The sequence below is a fragment of the Salmo trutta genome, chromosome 2 (genome assembly GCF_901001165.1).
Source record: "Salmo trutta chromosome 2, fSalTru1.1, whole genome shotgun sequence".
Lineage (NCBI taxonomy): Eukaryota > Metazoa > Chordata > Actinopteri > Salmoniformes > Salmonidae > Salmo > Salmo trutta.
The window spans coordinates 60,651,170-60,669,134 of NC_042958.1; the positions used below are offsets into that span (position 1 = coordinate 60,651,170).

General features: G+C 42.1%; 1 protein-coding gene across 3 annotated transcripts in view; it reads right to left on the bottom strand.

The window, feature by feature from the left end:
* kctd5b (potassium channel tetramerization domain containing 5b) overlaps positions 1 to 17,965 on the bottom strand; it is a 37,084-nt gene that overhangs the window by 1,941 nt on the left and 17,178 nt on the right. Inside the window, exons 2-7 of one of the 3 annotated variants that reach the window (XM_029709479.1) lie at positions 12,757 to 12,865; positions 12,512 to 12,603; positions 9,944 to 10,039; positions 9,646 to 9,750; positions 2,187 to 2,312; positions 146 to 198 (exon numbers count right to left, since the gene is read on the bottom strand). In XM_029709479.1, the coding sequence (XP_029565339.1) occupies positions 169 to 198; positions 2,187 to 2,312; positions 9,646 to 9,750; positions 9,944 to 10,039; positions 12,512 to 12,603; positions 12,757 to 12,865 (558 nt within the window). In that variant the 3' untranslated portion in view covers positions 146 to 168. Of the gene's footprint in view, positions 1 to 93; positions 199 to 2,186; positions 2,313 to 9,645; positions 9,751 to 9,943; positions 10,040 to 12,511; positions 12,604 to 12,756; positions 12,866 to 17,965 lie in introns of those variants that run through there. The other 2 variants (XM_029709472.1, XM_029709487.1) reach the window with 2 other exon arrangements.

Here is a 17,965-nt window from a genome sequence, read left to right on the forward strand (position 1 = left end):
AGCCTACACAAAACACAGCCCTTATTTTAAGTGTTTCTAAAATCCCCTATGGGAAAAATGATTGGTGGAAAAACAATTGTAACCATTTCCCTGTTTGACTGCTAGGTTTTATGGGTATTATGACTCATACGATTGTACTCTATACCTGGTGCTTGTAATACTGATCATTCACATCCTGGATCCCCTCTCCTGAAGAATCTGCAAAGGGATTAATCAGTTAATGTTAAAATATATAGTAAAATATCCCTGCAATTACTTAGCTGTAAATGTGAAACTACACTGCAGCAAGCTCAATCTTTGAGTCTGGTATCTGTGAATGGGACAGACCTACTAAATCTAAAAATCAATTTATTGTACTATTTTTTTGAGATGCATCTTTGTTTAATTTTCCTTGAGAATCTAAACAAAAGTCGACATGATTTTACCTCTTTCCTTCCCACACACAATGATCCAAGCAAGCGAGTACATGCAGGTGCCACACACACACACACACACACACACACACACACACACACACGAGTGGGAGGATAGGATATGGTGAGGGGTTTCCTAAGATAAAGTGCACTTGGTTTCCATGTCAGCAATACAAAGCAAAGATTTGCTAATTGCTAAAAAGTAAATAATGACAACTGCAGCCAACCTTAGTTCTAGAGAGACAGTGTGTAAAAGACTTATGAAGTGATTGAAAGCCTGACAGGACCAAAAGCCCAGACATAATAATCTTATTGATCAGGGTTGCAAGCACCAGGGCAAAGACACATGGGGGAGTTGTGGAAAGGTAAGATGGAGGGAGTCGAAGGAAAGGAGGGCAGCTGAGCTCTCACCGTTGAGTCATAAGTGCTCAACCCTAATCAGAGTCATTCATTTCATAATCCGTCTCTTCGTCCTCGCTCTGAGCAACATGCAGCATGCAAATGGGACAGGAAGAAGACAAGACAGGCAAGTCTTACAAGAATGAAAATGAAAGGGGAGAAAATGTCAGGGGTAAAGTGGGGTATAAAACAACAAGGTTGTGTAAATGTTACAAAACATTTACCTTCAAACCAACATCAGTCAAATGAAGACTCAAAACGGGATGTATCACCAACTATTACTACAACTAATTGGGACTTGATTCTCAAAAGGGGTTCCCTCACATTTCCGGGTCAAGACACGATCACAACAGAGGGACATTGAAGGGTCAGAGGGTAGACCACCTTTCATATCTACCACGACTCACCTGCAATCGATCCGAGCCCCCCCCCCATTCTCAAGATGTCCCTTTGTGATTGCGTTGCACCTTAGTCCATTTAGTATACAGACGTACTGTAATAGGCGTATCCAAGTCTGTTTAGAACTAAAGCGAAAAGCCTCTGGTGTAAATGTATTGAAATTCCTATCAATAGGAAAATAAATCTAAAACTGGTTGTAACTAGACTACATCGATGTGACTTCTAAAACCACTGACAGAATCCAAGACTCCTTAATGTCAGCCTATTAGCAACAATTCAATAGAATTACCAAGTCTGGGACTAGCTAGAGTGTGAAGCAGGCCCCAGAGGACTGGGGCCACATGGGAACCAGCAGATGGGACTAGTAATTCCCACTGCTAGGCCTGCTGCTCTGCTCCCAAAGCCCTCAGAAAGAATGACATTTTCCACTAATAGTCCCAATAATCCTCAAGGCTATGCTCTTAGTGTTCTCCTAATGTGGATTCAAATGTTTCAGTTTTTTGGTGTAAGGTCAAATCTAACAACTTCAATCTTGTAAAGCTGGATTAATGGATGTAGGCCTGCGTGTGGTCTGACTAATAACTGTACACTAAATGACCGTACTGTCCTTTTGATTTAGATACAAAGGTGGTTGACAGTTAATTTTTAATGCTATGAAAAGGATTTGGATAGATTAATTGAAGGCTAATTCTCAGTAAATTAAATCGCTAACCAAAGTCATGGACCATTTAAAAAAACACTTTTCAGAAAATACCAAATTCAATTAATTACTCTGTGCAACAGTCCAAGCCTATCTGCTTCAAAATGGACTCTTCTATGAAGGTTGACATCAGTAAACTAGGGATACTTATATCACTGTCACATAGGAATAGTTAGTAAATGTGTTGCATTTAGACATCTAGAACAATCCACCATTCAAACAAGCTTGTCATTGGGCTTACTTTCAGTGTAAACACATTTTAGGATGGGGCTCACCTTGGCTTTCTCACTGGGCTCACTGTTTGGGCCATATGATTGGTTGTGCAGCTCCTTGGAGACTACACACAGGAACTCAGATTGGTCCTCGTTTCCGTAGTTATAAGAGGATCCAATGCTGACCAGCTGGGGGGGGGAAAGAGAGAGTTAGCTTCAGAGAGAAAAAAAAGAAGAGGATTACAGTGTACTTAGAGCAGATGTGAAGAGTTTGAACAGAAATTAAAAGCATTAGATAATACGCAGAACATACAGAAGACAGAGCTAGAAACAGATCAGAACACAAAAGGTGAGTTGGCTACAGACTCCAAATATGTAGAAAGAAATTAGTGTGTGTGTGTGTGTGTGGGGGGGGGTCATATTTGCTTCCTTAAAATGTTCCTTTCTTAAAGGTTAACTTTTAAAAAGGACACAACGAAACAGACAGGGATAACAGGACATTAAACAAACATGCAGAGGGTGAGGTGATACGATGTCATGCAAATACATATTTGACAATGCCAGACGAACACAAAATGTTCCTCCACTCAGTCGAATGCTTTTAACTTTAGTGTTCAACCAGGCGATGTGTGTGTGCACATACACTATATACACACACAAAAGTATGTGGACACCCCTTCAAAAATGTGTGGATTTGGCTATTTTAGCCACACCTGAAGCTGACAGGTGTATAAAAATCGAGCACACAGCCATGCAATCTCCAAGGATAAACACTGCCAGTAGAATGGCCTTACTGAAGAGATGTGACTTTCAATGTAGCACCGTCATTGGATGCCACCTTCCCAACAAGTCTACCCCAGTCAACTGTAAGTGCTGTTATTGTTCAGAAGCAACAACGGCTCAGCCACAAAGTGGAAGGCCCCACAGACTCACAGTAAGGGACCGCCGAGTGCTGAAGCGTGTGAAAATCGTCTGTCTTCAGTTGCAACACTCACTACCGAGTTCCAAACTGCCTCTGAAAGCAACGTCAGCACAAGAACTGTTCGTCGGGAGCTTCATGAAATGGGTTTCCATAGGCTTGTGTGAGGCTGCTTGGCTAAGATCACCACGTGCAATGCCAAGCATTTGCTGGAGTGGTGTAAAGCTTGCCGCAATTGGACTCTGGAGCAGTGGAAACACGTTTTCTGGAGTGATGAATCACGCTTTACCATCTGGCAGTCCGACAGACAAATCTGGGTTTTGTGGATGCCAGAAGAATGCTACCTGCCCTAATGCATAGTGCCAACTGTAAAGTTTGTTGGAGGAATAATGGTCTGCGGCTGTTTTTCATGGTTCGGGCTAGGCCCCTTAGTTCCAGTGAAGGATAATCTTAACGCAACAGAATACAATGACATTCTAGACGATTCTGTGCTTCCAACTTTGTGGCAACAGTTTGGAGAAGGCCCTTTCCTGGTTCAGCATGACAATGCCCCCTTGCATAAAGTGAGGTCCATACAGAAATGGTTTGTCAAGATCGGAGTGGAAGAACTTGAATAACCTGCACAGAGCCCTGACCTCAACCCCATCAAACACCTTTGGAATTATTTGGAACGCCGACTGCGAGCCAGGCCTAAATGGCCAACATCAGTACCCGACCTCACTAATGCTTGTGGCTGAATGGAAGCAAGTTCTTGCAGCAATGTTCCAAAATCTAGTGGAAAGCCTTCCCAGAAGAGTGGGAGGCTCTTGTAGCATTAAACGGGGGACCAACTATTGATGCCCATGATTTTGGAATGAGATGTTTGACGAGCAGGTGTCCATATACTTTTGGTCATGTAGTGTATGAGAACTTAACAGTGTACACTGTGGGTGTGTATGTCTCAACATACACAGACTCATTAGCCACTTCTGCAGGAGCCCTGTTGTTGCCAAGAGACGTCTCACACAGGAGGCAAAAGTATTAGACTACTCTATAAATCGATGCTAAACGTTAAAGTTACCAGCTACTGTACCATGATCGACTCCCACCAATCGCGATACCTACCTAAGCCAAACAATATGGTCAACCCCACATTTTCTGTAAGTGCAGTCAATTTGCAGAGCACTTGTTTGCTAAGGTTACCTTGAATAAGCATTCACAAACCTCTCCACCAACCTAGTGTGGATGATCGGTTAAAAATCTCAAGGCAGCCCAGGATCGGGTTTGTAGCACGAAAGTGAAGAAAAAAGGTCAGAAATAGATTATCGCACAAGTTTCAACCTGAATAATAATTATATTTTTTGTTGTTGCAAAACGTTTCCCAATGAACACAAATCAGGACTGGGTGGCTCTGAAATTAGGGCACTAGGTTAGCGGAGTGCGTGTGCCCAGATGACAGGGCTCACTGCTGCTGAGCCTTAAGCTAAAGGTCAAGGAAGTGTTAAGGGGCTTCCCATCGGGAACCCTGTAAGAAGATTAGTGAGATTCCTGCTCTCAGGGAGATCCAGTGACCATTCTTACCCCCCCAAAAGGGATAATGGGGTCAGGGGAGATTCAGAGCTTATCCACACACACACTTACAGCCTGCACACAAACCCCCTAAAACCAAAACCCTAAAAGCACTGAATGGGGTCATTGCAATTACCAACTTGGAGTCAAAACAGACAGTCTGTCTGTCAAGCAGTAACTGGTGTTAATTCCCCAAAATAAGCATACATTTGAACATTACACATTTAGTCAAGTTTTATGTTTTGAACAGTTATTTTTCTGCTCAATTTCATCCGCAGCAAATTTTCATTAACATTTTCTGTTATTCATTCAAAGATACTCAGAGGCTGAGAAATAGGCGATTGAGCTAAATTGGACATACCGGTACGACCTACGTTGTATTTTGCACTTGGTCCCTTTCAGAATTTTTTGGTGAACTCGGTTTGGGTTAAAGTTTGGTGCAATGCGAATGCTCCAAAATAATTCAGATCCCTCAAAAGAGCCCCTGGAGCGAGCCAAACTGAATCCAACTCGAGAGGTGGTCTGAGTTCGGTTGGCTTTAAGTCCACGGTCCGGTTCTCTTTTTTAATGCAATGTGAACCCAAAGCTCTTCAGGCTCGCTTGTCATTATTACCACACCATCCAGTAGGCTACTGCAATACCGTTTACCCTGCTATAACCCCTCACGTTGGTGCCACAAACGAGAGAACATGTGCAGGTTGGCGGGGGAAAAAATGTGTGCTGTTTTTGGGCGGTAAGCAGCAATTTAAGGATTCAAAAATATGTGTGGAGTTAAACAATGTTTAGATTTAGAGCATCAGCACTAAACATTTAAAAAAAAGTTACTTTATTCAAGCCCCACGATCGAATAAACTAACATTTCATGAAAACCACAAGTAAATTACAAAATCTACACAAGCTGTTAGGGGCAGTAGCCTACATCGCATATACAATTTTCAAATACAGCATTCAATCTGCAGTTAATATTCTGCCATTTATCCTGTTACCAGTCATATTTACATCATTATATTTGATATTTTTATTATAATGGTCTTTGATTATCTCAATTAAATCTATTATCTTCCAACCGGTTCTGATGGTATGGCTTGTCCTAAACACTTACCCATAGTGGATTGAGTCAATATTGGAAGATGATCTTGGTTCATTTCGAAACACAGCAATGTGAATGTAAGAGTACTCTGACCACAATTGTTGAAGTGAACTGGCAAGAGAGCAGAGTACTCATTCAAAAAGGCAAGGGCAGTGTGAAATCGGGTTGGAACCAAAATGAACAGAACCATTACTTTATTAGTTCCATTCCACTGTTCTGACCAGCAAAATAAAGTTCTGAACCGGTTCGGGAAAAAATAAAAAAAACATTATGGTTTATATGGTTCCTTTGTTCCTTTTTAAAGCCTCAAATTTACATTTAGCTCAACAGTAAATTACTTCACCAATCAGCGCAGATAGAGCAGCTTGCTATGGAGCGGGCTAGCTATTTACATGCATTGGACCGACAAGTGTAGGGAGCGAGACGTGAAAATTTTGCGCGTAGGGAGAGGGAGGCTTGAAGCACTGGGCATCTTGTTGTTATGACATGTATTATCTGAATTAGGCCCACAGAATTATACCTACGGAGGAGCGGCTTCTATTGAGGAACTTTGAATGTCTGAACTTCAGAGACTGTACCAGAGCTAGCTAGCGAGCTAACAGGCATGTGTGTGCAGCGCGGCACCAGAATTAAAATAAAAACATCGTACCTTTCTGTAGTTAATACAGCCACTGAAATAACTATAGTATCCTTACCTAGTATTGAAAAGGTTAATCCATTCTTCTCGAATAAAAAAAAATCCCTAATTTCTGAAACACGCTTGTAACGTCAGTAGACTATACTTCGGAGGGGGAGGGGCAGGTAGCCTACACATTTTTAGCTGGCAGGCAGGCAGACACTGCAATAAGTTTGAGTGACAGAGTGAAGGCTTTGCATAGGCACTTTGTTCTGTTTGTGGGAGTGAAAAAAAATGCTTGAATGTTAATAACCAGTTCCAAAGCTTTTAAAATAACAGTTCTGTTCCGGAACAATATAGATCACTTTCGTTCCCAGGTTCAGTTCTGTTCCTTGAACCGGTTCCAAACCCTGGTGTGAATAGAGGACCAAGATTGGTTAAAGAGGACTATATGTGAAAACAAAGATGGCCACACTGGAGCCATCAGACATTTAGTGCCAATTTTGCATTCGAAAGATCAATGTTTTTTATACCAAGTTGAGTGAATGGAAGCTGAATATGTATTAAAATGTTTGAGTTATATTTGTTTTAGTGGCTGCCACACCCCCTCAAGGCCAAATCTGGGTGGCTCCATATCTCTCTCTTCAGGGTACATCTACCTCTGTGCCAAATCTGGTGCTTGTATCAAAGTGCACTATTGAGTCAACATTTTCTGTTTAGTATACAAAATATATTACTTTTCATCCCTCCTGGAAATCGTGGTAAATTGTGTTTTTTTTGTCAGTTACTAATTGCTTGACAAAGTACAAACATTTCAGAAGGATAAAAAGTCTTACAAAATTGATTATTTTAACACTTTGGGGTCAAATTTGACTTTCTAGCCACATTATTTAGCCTGGCAACAAGGGCGCAGTCAGTTTGTTGCCAATGCCTTCCAACTTGCGGCCCATTGACACAGCAAATCCAGGGAGGAGCTAAATATAAATTATATTGGTCAAAACTATTTCATGAAGTGCACTGACTCTGAAAGATGTTAATTCTCCTTCTTGAAATATTGTAGAAATAAAAACGTTTGTTTTTAATGTCGAAAAAAACGGCAACATTAGCACAGTTAGCATTCCCATATTGTCGCAGTCTGACGAAAACCTCTCATCTTCCAGACACAAGGAAAATAGGGAAAAAAATGCAATATTTGACCATTAACAAACCTACAATTTCAAGACTTCAGAAGCTATTTGGAATATATTTTCCAGGTCCTAGAATGTTATGAAATATTCAGGGTACATTGAGGTGAGTTACTGCTCACCTCAATGTACCCTACATGTAAAATAATAAAAATTGGCAAAAATGTACTTAGAGGTTTTCAATCAGACAGCAATGACATACTAAAACATGGATGTTAGTTACCTAGTTAGTTATGTGGCACAAGAGATCGAAAACAACCTAATGTTATCTTCAGAAAACCCTCTCGGCACACATGCAGTAACGAGATCAATGGAACGCAAACCGTCGTGGCTAGAACAAGGACGCCGTCATTGGTGTCTAATCAAAAACAGTCAAATCCATCATGATTTGTGTGTTCTAACAGGCCCACAGTGTGGTTAGTAAAATCCGATTAGGATATATTTGGCTGTTTACCCTACATAATATTTTGAAGTTGTCCTTTTTGGATTTATAAAAAAAAAAAAAAAAAAAAAACTGCTAAATACTAGCTCCCGTTTTGTATAAGCTGGTAGCATAGCCATATAGAAAAAAATAAGAAAAAAGAAAATCGGTGGTAGTTGAATTAGTTTGAGTGTAATGCAGCTGATGGTGACATGAACAAGTATTGGGGTTGACATTCACACAAGCATTATACTCAGATGTTTACCTCAACATAGTGTGAAATACATAAACAGTAACCTAAATGTAGGCTAATTTTGATGGGAGGCAATGAGGAGATTCTGGATCTATCCCCAAGGGGAACTCATGTTTGGCGTTTACATTGACAAAAACAAACTACCCAATCTATTGTGTCTGTCTTTTGTCAATGGTATTCGTGTCTAACATAATCATCCTTTCAAGTATTGCTCTTTGAGTGAAAAGGGAAATAGCCTGTGAGGATAACAACCATTATATACAGTTTAAATACGCTATCTAGCTAACCATCCATGTTGAGTCTATGGGAATGCTAACTGCACAAATGTCAGTGTTTAAATGAAAATGTAAAATAAAATTATATAATTTTCCTCATGTTAATCATCAATCTTTCAGATTCTATGCAGTTTGTTGAATAATTTGGAAAAGTGTGATTTATATTTAGCGACTGCTTCTCCCTTGGTTTGCAGTGTGTCAATGGGCCAGAATAGGCCATAAGGTGGAAGAGAACCGCGTTCAATCAGGAACTGGGTCAAGTGGGTGGGGCTACATAAGGTGAATAGCCTAATCAGGCTTCAATCTGTTCCTTCTCTCATCAACTAGCATGGGTTAAAAGAATAAACAAGGTTGACGATTTCTTCTTAAAATCACCGAGAAATCCCTTTGTGACAGGGGGAATGGCAGCTTGTTGTGTGCAACGGGGGGTGGCAATTGAAACATTTCTAGCCTGCCTATTTATGAGTCACAGGGTTGACGTGTTATACTCAACCTGCTCAGTTTTCCACCACAAAACACTGGAAAATGTCCAAAGAGTAGAACCAGCTCACCTGCTTTTACACTAGGATTTGACTATTAGATGTTCAAATGTTAGATTTTTTTTTAAGGAATAGTTTCACCATAACAAAAATGAGAGTTCAGTTTACGTAACAGGGTTGACCTTAAAAATGAGGGACAGACGTAAATGAATCACTAATCACAGGAAATAAATAATCTTCAGAAATGACTGTCAAAGCAACAAAATAACTAGGGCTTTATTTTGGGGATTAAGTGGGATAAAAATCGTCCTAGAAGTGACACAGGGTTACATTTTTGCACTTTAGCAAGCCTTCTTTCATATAAAAATCTGATTTAATAAATTCGATGTGGTCTGTATTAAAAAGGGCACTTCAAATAATATAACAGGCTTTTAGAATTCCATATTGCCACACAATTTCTATAAAAATAGCAATAACTCTTTGTGGAACAACCTGCATATAACCAACAAACTGAAAACAAAAATGTGAAGGGGAGGGGATAATCAAACACAGACATAGAAAGGGTGCTGTGTTCATTTGGGTCCTTTGTTGAAAAACAGTACACATCTTAAAATTGAAATCAACTCAAAATGGTTGCCTACTGTTCATAGAGTTGGGACAGAGGCCAAAAGGGTTGTGAATGGGTACATAGGGGACATGCAGTGACCAGCCCGTGGACGGAACATTGTGGGACACACCTCTCCGCTGTGGCTTGGGAAAGTAGACTCCTCCCCCTTCACCTCCCTTGACACAATCAGCAGAAACTCTGACTGCTGGGCCCGCCCGTAACCTATACTGACAAGCTGCAACAACCAAATCAGAGCACAGAGGGATGCCCGGATCACGTATAAGACACAGAAAATGTAACAGTTTTTTTTTTTTATGTTAATTTCCAATTCATGAATTGGATTGTTTGGGCAATGTGAGGATTATGGGTCGAGGGAAGTACAAATAAAAGGAGGACATTTGGCTCCTCGTGGCGAGAGGCAGCGTTACCTGCTCAAACTTCCAGCCGTCTGACATGGTGGACACCATCTGGGTGAGCTCCTCCTCCTGGCACTGCAGCACCCGGTACACATGTTTCACTGGAGCCTGGGGAGAGAGCAGGGAGACGAGAGGGTATTCGAGTTGAGTGAATTCTGGCTACACACACACACACACACACACACACACGCACGCACACACACACACGCACACGCGATGGAGCAGGTGCATTGATTAACAGTGCACTCACAGCCAAAGGCCAGCAATCCCAAAGGGTAGGGTATCTACCCACCTCTGCCCAGTGGGTGAAAACATGCTTTGGTGATGAAATGTCACTTCCTAAAATACATGTTACCAAGACAAATCTAATTCTTCATGTTCTGAATCGTTCAGTGGGGTCTTTTATCATTAACATTGTATCCAAAAAGTCAGATTTCGTAACCTAATACATCCGATAATAAGCACCAAGTTCTTGACATTGTGGTGTAGGTTTCTCATAACTTGAGGATTTTACATTTTGTGGCTGTCGTCCTCAGTTGTTTCCGCAGGTCGCAAAAAGCTAAATTAGCATGATACGAGCTGAATTAAATATAAAAGGCTTTGAAAATAAAAAGCTCAGTGCTCTGTTGACATTTCACAGAGATACACTTGTTTTTCTGAGCAATCTTCAAAAAACAGGAATTAAGGATATAAAAAGCATACACTAAAATATGAAAATACTAAGTCTCAAAACCAATATCCATCTTACCTCTATTGTTTAATGTCCTGCGGATTTGAGCAGAAAAATGACGAGTTCAATGGGAAAGTGAGCCTCTCAGGTACCAGTAGCCTTAATTCTTCACAGAATCCAGCCTAACTAATGCAATGTAAAACTTGACCACTTTTTTCCCTCTGACCTCCGTTGATTTAGTCACACTAATTCTGGCCATCCTACATAGGGTTCCTTACTCCAATAACTTTTGAATGGACTATGATAGACATGAGGTTTGGACCACTGGATTATCTACATAATTAACAAACTCAGGAAAAAAGGAAAAAGGTCCCTTTTTCAGGACCCTGTCTTTCAAAGATAATTTGTAAAAATCCAAATAACTTCACAGATCTTCATTGTAAAGGGTTTAAACACTGTTTCCCCATGCTTGTTCAATGAACCAGAAACAATTAATGAACATGCACCTGTGGAACGGTTGTTAAGACACTAACAGCTTACAGACGGTATTAAGGTCACAATTATGAAAACTTACGACACTAAAGAGGCCTTTCTACTGACTCTGAAAAACACCAAAAGAAAGATGCCCAGGGTCCCTGCTCATCTGCATGAACATGCCTTAGGCATGCTGCAAGGAGGCATGAGGACTGCAGATGTGGCCAGGGCAATAAATTGCTATGTCCGTACTGTGAGACGCCTAAAACAGCGCTACAGGGAGACAGGGCGGACAGCTGATTGTCCTCGCAGTGGCAGACCACGTGTAACACCTGCACAGGATCGGTATATCCGAACACCACACCTGCGGGACAGGTACATGATGGCAACAACTGCCCGAGTTACACCAGGAACCCACAATCCCTCCATCAATGCTCAGACTGTCTGCAATAGGCTGAGAGAGGCTGGACTGAGGGCTTGTAGGCATGTTGTAAGGCAGGTCCTCACCAGACATCACCGGCAATAATGTTGCCTATGGGCACAAACCCACCGTCGCTGGACCAGACAGGACTAGCAAAAAGTGCTCTTCTCTGATGAGTCGCGGTTCTCTCTCACCAGGGGTGATGGTCGGATTCGCATTTATTGTCAAAGGAATGAGACCTGTACTCTGGAGCGGGATGGATTTGGAGGTGGAGGGTCCATCATGTTCTGGGGCGGTGTGTCACAGCATCATCGGACTGCCTGCAATGACGACAAGCTCAATCTCAACGCTGTGTGTTACAGGGAAGACATTCTCCTCTCTCATGTGGTACCCTTCCTGCAGGCTCATCCTGACATGACCTTCCAGAATGACAATGCCACCAGCCATACTGCTCGTTCTATGCGTGATTTCCTGCAAGACAGGAATGTCAGTGTTCTGTCATGGCCAGCGAAGAGCCCGGATCTCAATCCCATTGAGCACGTCTGGGACCTATTGGATCGGAGGGTGCGGGCTAGGGCCATTCACCCCAGAAATGTCCGAAAACTTGCAGGTGCCTTGGTGGAAGAGTGGGGTAACATCTCACAGCAAGAATGGGCAAATCTGGTGCAGTCCATGAGGAGGAGATGCACTGCAGTATTTAATGCAGCTGGTGGCCACACCAGATACTGACTGTTACTTTTGACCCCCCATTTGTTCAGGGACAGATTATTCAATTTCTGTTAGTCACGTCTGTGGAACTTGTTCAGTTTACATGTCAGTTGTTGAATCTTATGTTCATAAATATTTACACGTTAAGTTTGCTGAAAATAAAAACGCAGTTGACAGTGAGGACGTTTCTTTTTTTTGCTGAGTTTATTTTAACCATTGGTCAAAAGATGATACGTATCCTTACAAAAGGGATAAGAGTTTTGAAGAAATACAAAATCAATAGCGTACGATTGGGAAGTTCACCTACCTGTGATGTTTTGCAGTCTCGTTCCCTGATCTTGTCCTTGAGGAGCTTTATTAGTGATGTGATATTGTAGAATTCGGCTTCCTCCAGGACACCTTCAAAAACACACATTAAGAATCCATTCTGGCAGGAATGAGCAACATATTAAAAACAGACTGCTACAGAGGATACTTAAGAGCTGACGTTGGAAACCAACAGCTTCACTGTGCACATTAGTAGCAACAATCATCTCACATGTCTAGTCTTACCTTCCTCTGCCAGCTCCCTGTTGAGCACCAGCTTGCCATGCCTCAAGTAGTTCAGTACCGGCCCAAAGTATGTGGGGTCTCTGTCTATGAGATAGGCACCAGTGTCATCCTGTAAATGGAACAGATTGAAAATAATTAAGTCAAGATTTACAGTTCACCATTGTCAGACAAAGACCACTGAGTTGAGTAAAGAGAGGAAAACCACTGGACAGAAGTTAGAACACACAAAACCACACTGCATATATCAGGAAACAGAAATCCCAACATAAGCCCATATGAATGATGGAGGAAGCTACTGGGCTCATAATCCCTGCAAGTGTTGAGGAGTCACACACACAGCAGTCAATGATCATTTCTAGCCTTTATTCCCAGAAGCACGCAGAGTTTGATCCTCTTGAGCTCATAACCAGTGGGCATTCCAATATTCCAGTAAGTACTGTGAATAGAACATTCTGCCTTTATGTACATATCTACCTCAAATACCTTGTACCTCTGCACAGTGTTATGGTACTGGTACTCCCTGGATATAGCTCTATTCTGGTATTTTATTCCTTGTGTAACCATTATTTTTACACCATCATTGGGATGGGCTCATAAGTAAGCATTTCACAGTAGTCTACACCCATTATATTCGGCGCATGTGACAAAAATAATGGTTCCACAAGGAATAAAATACCAGAATAGAGCTATATCCAGGGAGTACCAGTACCATAACACTGTGCAGGGTTACAATGTATTTCAGGTAGATATGTACATAAAGGCAGGATGTTCTAAATCACAGTACTTATAGGAATGCCCACTAGTTATAAGTACTGCGATTTAAAAAAAATAAAAAAATCTTTGTTTCCTGGGGGAATGGGTTGTTGAAACAATTAGAGCAGAACAGAATGAGATTTGGAACAGGAGGCTGAATCCACAGAGGGGACCAAGAGGGAAAACACGACTGTACCATCTTCAATGCAAAACAAGACGGAACAAATTACACAACCACCCTCTTCATTCCATTGAAAAACACAGAAGTCATTGAGACAGTTTGTCAGAAATCTGCAGTTAACACCAGTGCACCGAGAACAGGGGGGAAAAAAATATTCAAGTTACAATTAAATGGAGAGTGAATGTCATTCACCCAAAAAAAAAAAACTTGTGGGGGGGGGGGGGGGTGAAACCCAAAACAAATGTAACGCAAATCTTGTTAATGCAACAGGATGTGTGAGTTTGCATACTTTTGAGTACTTGGCTTCAGCGATCTAGACAAATTAGCTCAGGCACTGGGCTGGCAGCTGTCCCAACATAATTTACACAACACACGCTTCATTTTCATATTTTCCAGGCCTTGGTCAAACAAAGCTAGGCAAACACACACCTCTTCCTTCGCCATTGATACGACTGCCATCAAACGTTGTTAAACCCATTAGGTCTTTCCAATAATGAGAAACTGTCTCAGAGCATTCTCTAAGGTGCTGAACCTGAAGATTCATGGCTGACTGACCTCCTTTCCACGGCAAAAATACCCCACTGGACCCCCATGGGTTATGAACTAGTCCAAATGCTCTGTGCATCAGTTCCTTAATATTCTTCTGCAGACATTAATTTAACCACAGTTACAGGTGGAAAGTACAGGAGAACAGAAATAGGTCAGTTAAGACTCATTTTCTGGTGTAGTGGCACCTCAAAAATAATAAACTTACAAACTTAAGTCCTGCTAAATTAAACAGACGCAAGTCCATAGTGATAACATTACTGTGCCATGTTTGTACTTTGTTGATGTGCAGCAATGAAGGTTCATAGACAGTTAAGGACAGGCCACCTAGATTTAGAAGCATGCCTCTGTGTTGCCATATCTGTACATTGTTTCAGTCTCTCGTTGACATGTCAGCTCTGAGCTGAACAAGTGGCCTATCCTAGTGTTATGCACATGTCAAGAGTGTGCAAAGCTGTCATCAAAGCAAAGGGTGGCTACTTTGAAGAACCTCAAATATATTTTGATTTGTTTAACACTTGTTCACTACATGATTCCATGTGTTATTTTATAGTTTTGATGTCTTCACTATTATTCTACGATGTAGAAAATAGTAAAAAATAAAGAAAAACCCTTGAATGAGTTGGTGTGTCCAAACTTGACTGGTACTGTGCGTGTATATATTTTCGAAGAAGTCTGACCTTTTAAAACAGTCCCCCCCCCTTCTTCTACCATTTTCAAGGCACACATTCACCAGGCTCACAGCCGGTGCATTTAGCTGAACAATTTATGACGGATTAATGTCTCAAGTTCTAAAATGAACACCTCCTTTTAGAAGCCCCTGAAAGCTTTCCCTTCATAAGAGGCCGTTAAAGAGTTCCATCATGGCTGGGCTGGCAAAAAGGAAAATCACTCCTGTCCAAAGCACTCTCTGGGTGGGGAATATCCCTGTAGAGGAGGAGAAACAGGAGCAACGTAAAATATTTACTCTGCCTCAGAAACCATCAGTCGACAGGGAGATCGAGACACAGCTTACTGCTTCTCGATTACGCGACCAACTGAGCTGGCTAACTTCTGGAGTGTTCCATCGCCATGCGGCAGGGCCACCAAGGCATGTACAGTCATCCATGGCATGTACAGTCATCCATAGCTAGCCTATTTTTGCAAGTGCCCTGCAGTGGTGCCGAATTGTCACTGGTTCTGGTGATTTGTGGCATGGTGTTTAGAGCATGGCAGTGTGAAGGCAGCAGTGGAGGAGCAGGGAGCTGGTAGTGTTAAATATTTACACTGCCTCCCTCCCAGTGTTCAGGCGTGAACCCAGCGCTAAATGCGGGCCGCACATCTCACGCACATGGAGAAAGCCTTCTCAGCAGGCAAATGGAGAGGAATATGAAAAGAATTAGATGGGAAAAGAACAAGAATTTTATGCAATGGAATTCTTGAAATATTGATGTTGCTCTCAAAACCAGAGAGCTGGAATGTCACTTGAGTGGCCCTGCATTTGGTTCAGATGAGTAGTCTGTGATCTCACATTAACAAAGGAAAAAGTGATGAGGTCCTGTAAGCTTATGGTCCTGAAGTCATTAGATTGCGGACCATCCACAACTTACCTGACGTCTGACCCAGTATACTTGGCTGATAAAATACTTGTTCTAGCTGCACTTTAAGTTAGCCAAGAACTGTGCACAAAATCAGTCAAAAATCAACTAAGAGACATGTGGCAGAAAGGACCCATAAGTCAGGTGATTATCTAATACTATTCAATATTTATTTCAACAAAATAAAAGCAGGAAGAAGTGTCTTAAAATATAGATGCAGTTCCCTCTGGAAACAAGAATTTGGGAGAATCTTAGTTGTGGTGACCGTGCATGTGAGTGTACTACACTCCCCTACACACTCTCCCTGGCTTACCCCAATGTGCAAAACAGGCTCCAGTCAACATGAATAAGGCAAAGCTCCTTCTGAAGCACATCAGCCTTAGTGACGGAAGACCAAGGCACTCGTTTCCTGAGGTGGTAAACACAATACTGCATCGCCAAAAATAGAACACTTGAATTAGCCATCAGTCTTTGGTGCTTCCTGTTCAAGTGAAGGGATGTGAAGTGACTCAAAAAAAAAAAAAAATTTTAAATAACCTTGCACTCAACCATGTGCAAAATGAATTCATGTATAAACATTTTTGAAAGGTGTTGGCTATAGGGTTGACTATGGTTGATGGGAATAGCTCTTTTTATATAGACTTGTTTACGCTGTTGTGCGTTTTTGTTGCCGTTTTCACTTTGCTACCTGACGGTTTTTACTTTTTCATTACCGTATATTTTTACTTTTTCCCTCACTCAACTTTTTTTTTCATTCAACTTTCCTACCCCGGAGGTTTTATCTGGACATGGTTCGTCAGGACTTCAAACAGCCGAAGCTAAGTAACATTAACATGATGCCTTCTAATTGCAGTCGTTGTACTCATAATATACAGGAGAACGATCGCCTTACGGCAAGGATAGCTGTGCTGCAAGCCCAGCTTCAGACGCAATCGTTAGGCAAGGGTCATTTCAGTGTAGGAAAGGATGAAACAGCGTCTGTGCCACCAGCAAGTACAGATAGTAACGTTAGTATAAACCCCCTCGCACGGTCCCCGCAGCCGGACATCTTTCTCATGGCTTCTGGAGGGAAACGCTGTAGGAATGCTCAACCGGTGTCGCTTATTCAGCCGACAGAAACTTTCAACCGGTTCTCCCCGTTAAGCGAGTCGGAGTCGGAGGCCGAGACTTCTCTGGTCTCTGCTCCTCCCGCTGTGGGGTCTGAGACGCCGACGGCTCCCACCATTAGCTCTGACAAATTGAAAACCCTAGTCATTGGCGACTCCATTACCCGCAGTATTAGACTTAAAACTAATCATCCAGCGATCATACACTGTTTACCAGGGGGCAGGGCTACCGACGTTAAGGCTAATCTAAAGACGGTGCTGGCTAAAGCTAAAACTGGCGAGTGTAGAGAGTATAGAGATATTGTTATCCACGTCGGCACCAACGATGTTAGGATGAAACAGTCAGAGGTCACCAAGCGCAATATAGCTTCAGCGTGTAAATCAGCTAGAAAGATGTGTCGGCATCGAGTAATTGTCTCTGGCCCCCTCCCAGTTAGGGGGAGTGATGAGCTCTACAGCAGAGTCTCACAACTCAATCGCTGGATGAAAACTGTTTTCTGCCCCTCCCAAAAGATAGAATTTGTAGATAACTGGCCCTCTTTCTGGGATTCACCCACAAACAGGACCAAGCCTGGCCTGCTGAGGAGTGACGGACTCCATCCTAGCTGGAGGGGTGCTCTCATCTTATCTACGAACATAGACAGGGCTCTAACTCCTCTAGCTCCACAATGAAATAGGGTGCAGGCCAGGCAACAGGCTGTTAGCCAGCCTGCCAGCTTAGTGGAGTCTGCCACTAGCACAGTTAGCGTAGTCAGCTCAGCTTTCCCCATTGAGACCGTGTCTGTGCCTCGATCTTGGTTGGGCAAAATTAAAAATGGCGGTGTTCGCTTCAGTAATCTTACTAGTATAAAGACCTCCTCCATTCCTGCCATTATTGAAAGAGATTGTGATACTTCACATCTCAAAATTGGGTTACTTAATGTTAGATCCCTCACTTCCAAGGCAGTTATAGTCAATGAACTAATCACTGATCATAATCTTGATGTGATTGGCCTGACTGAAACATGGCTTAAGCCTGATGAATTTACTGTGTTAAATGAGGCCTC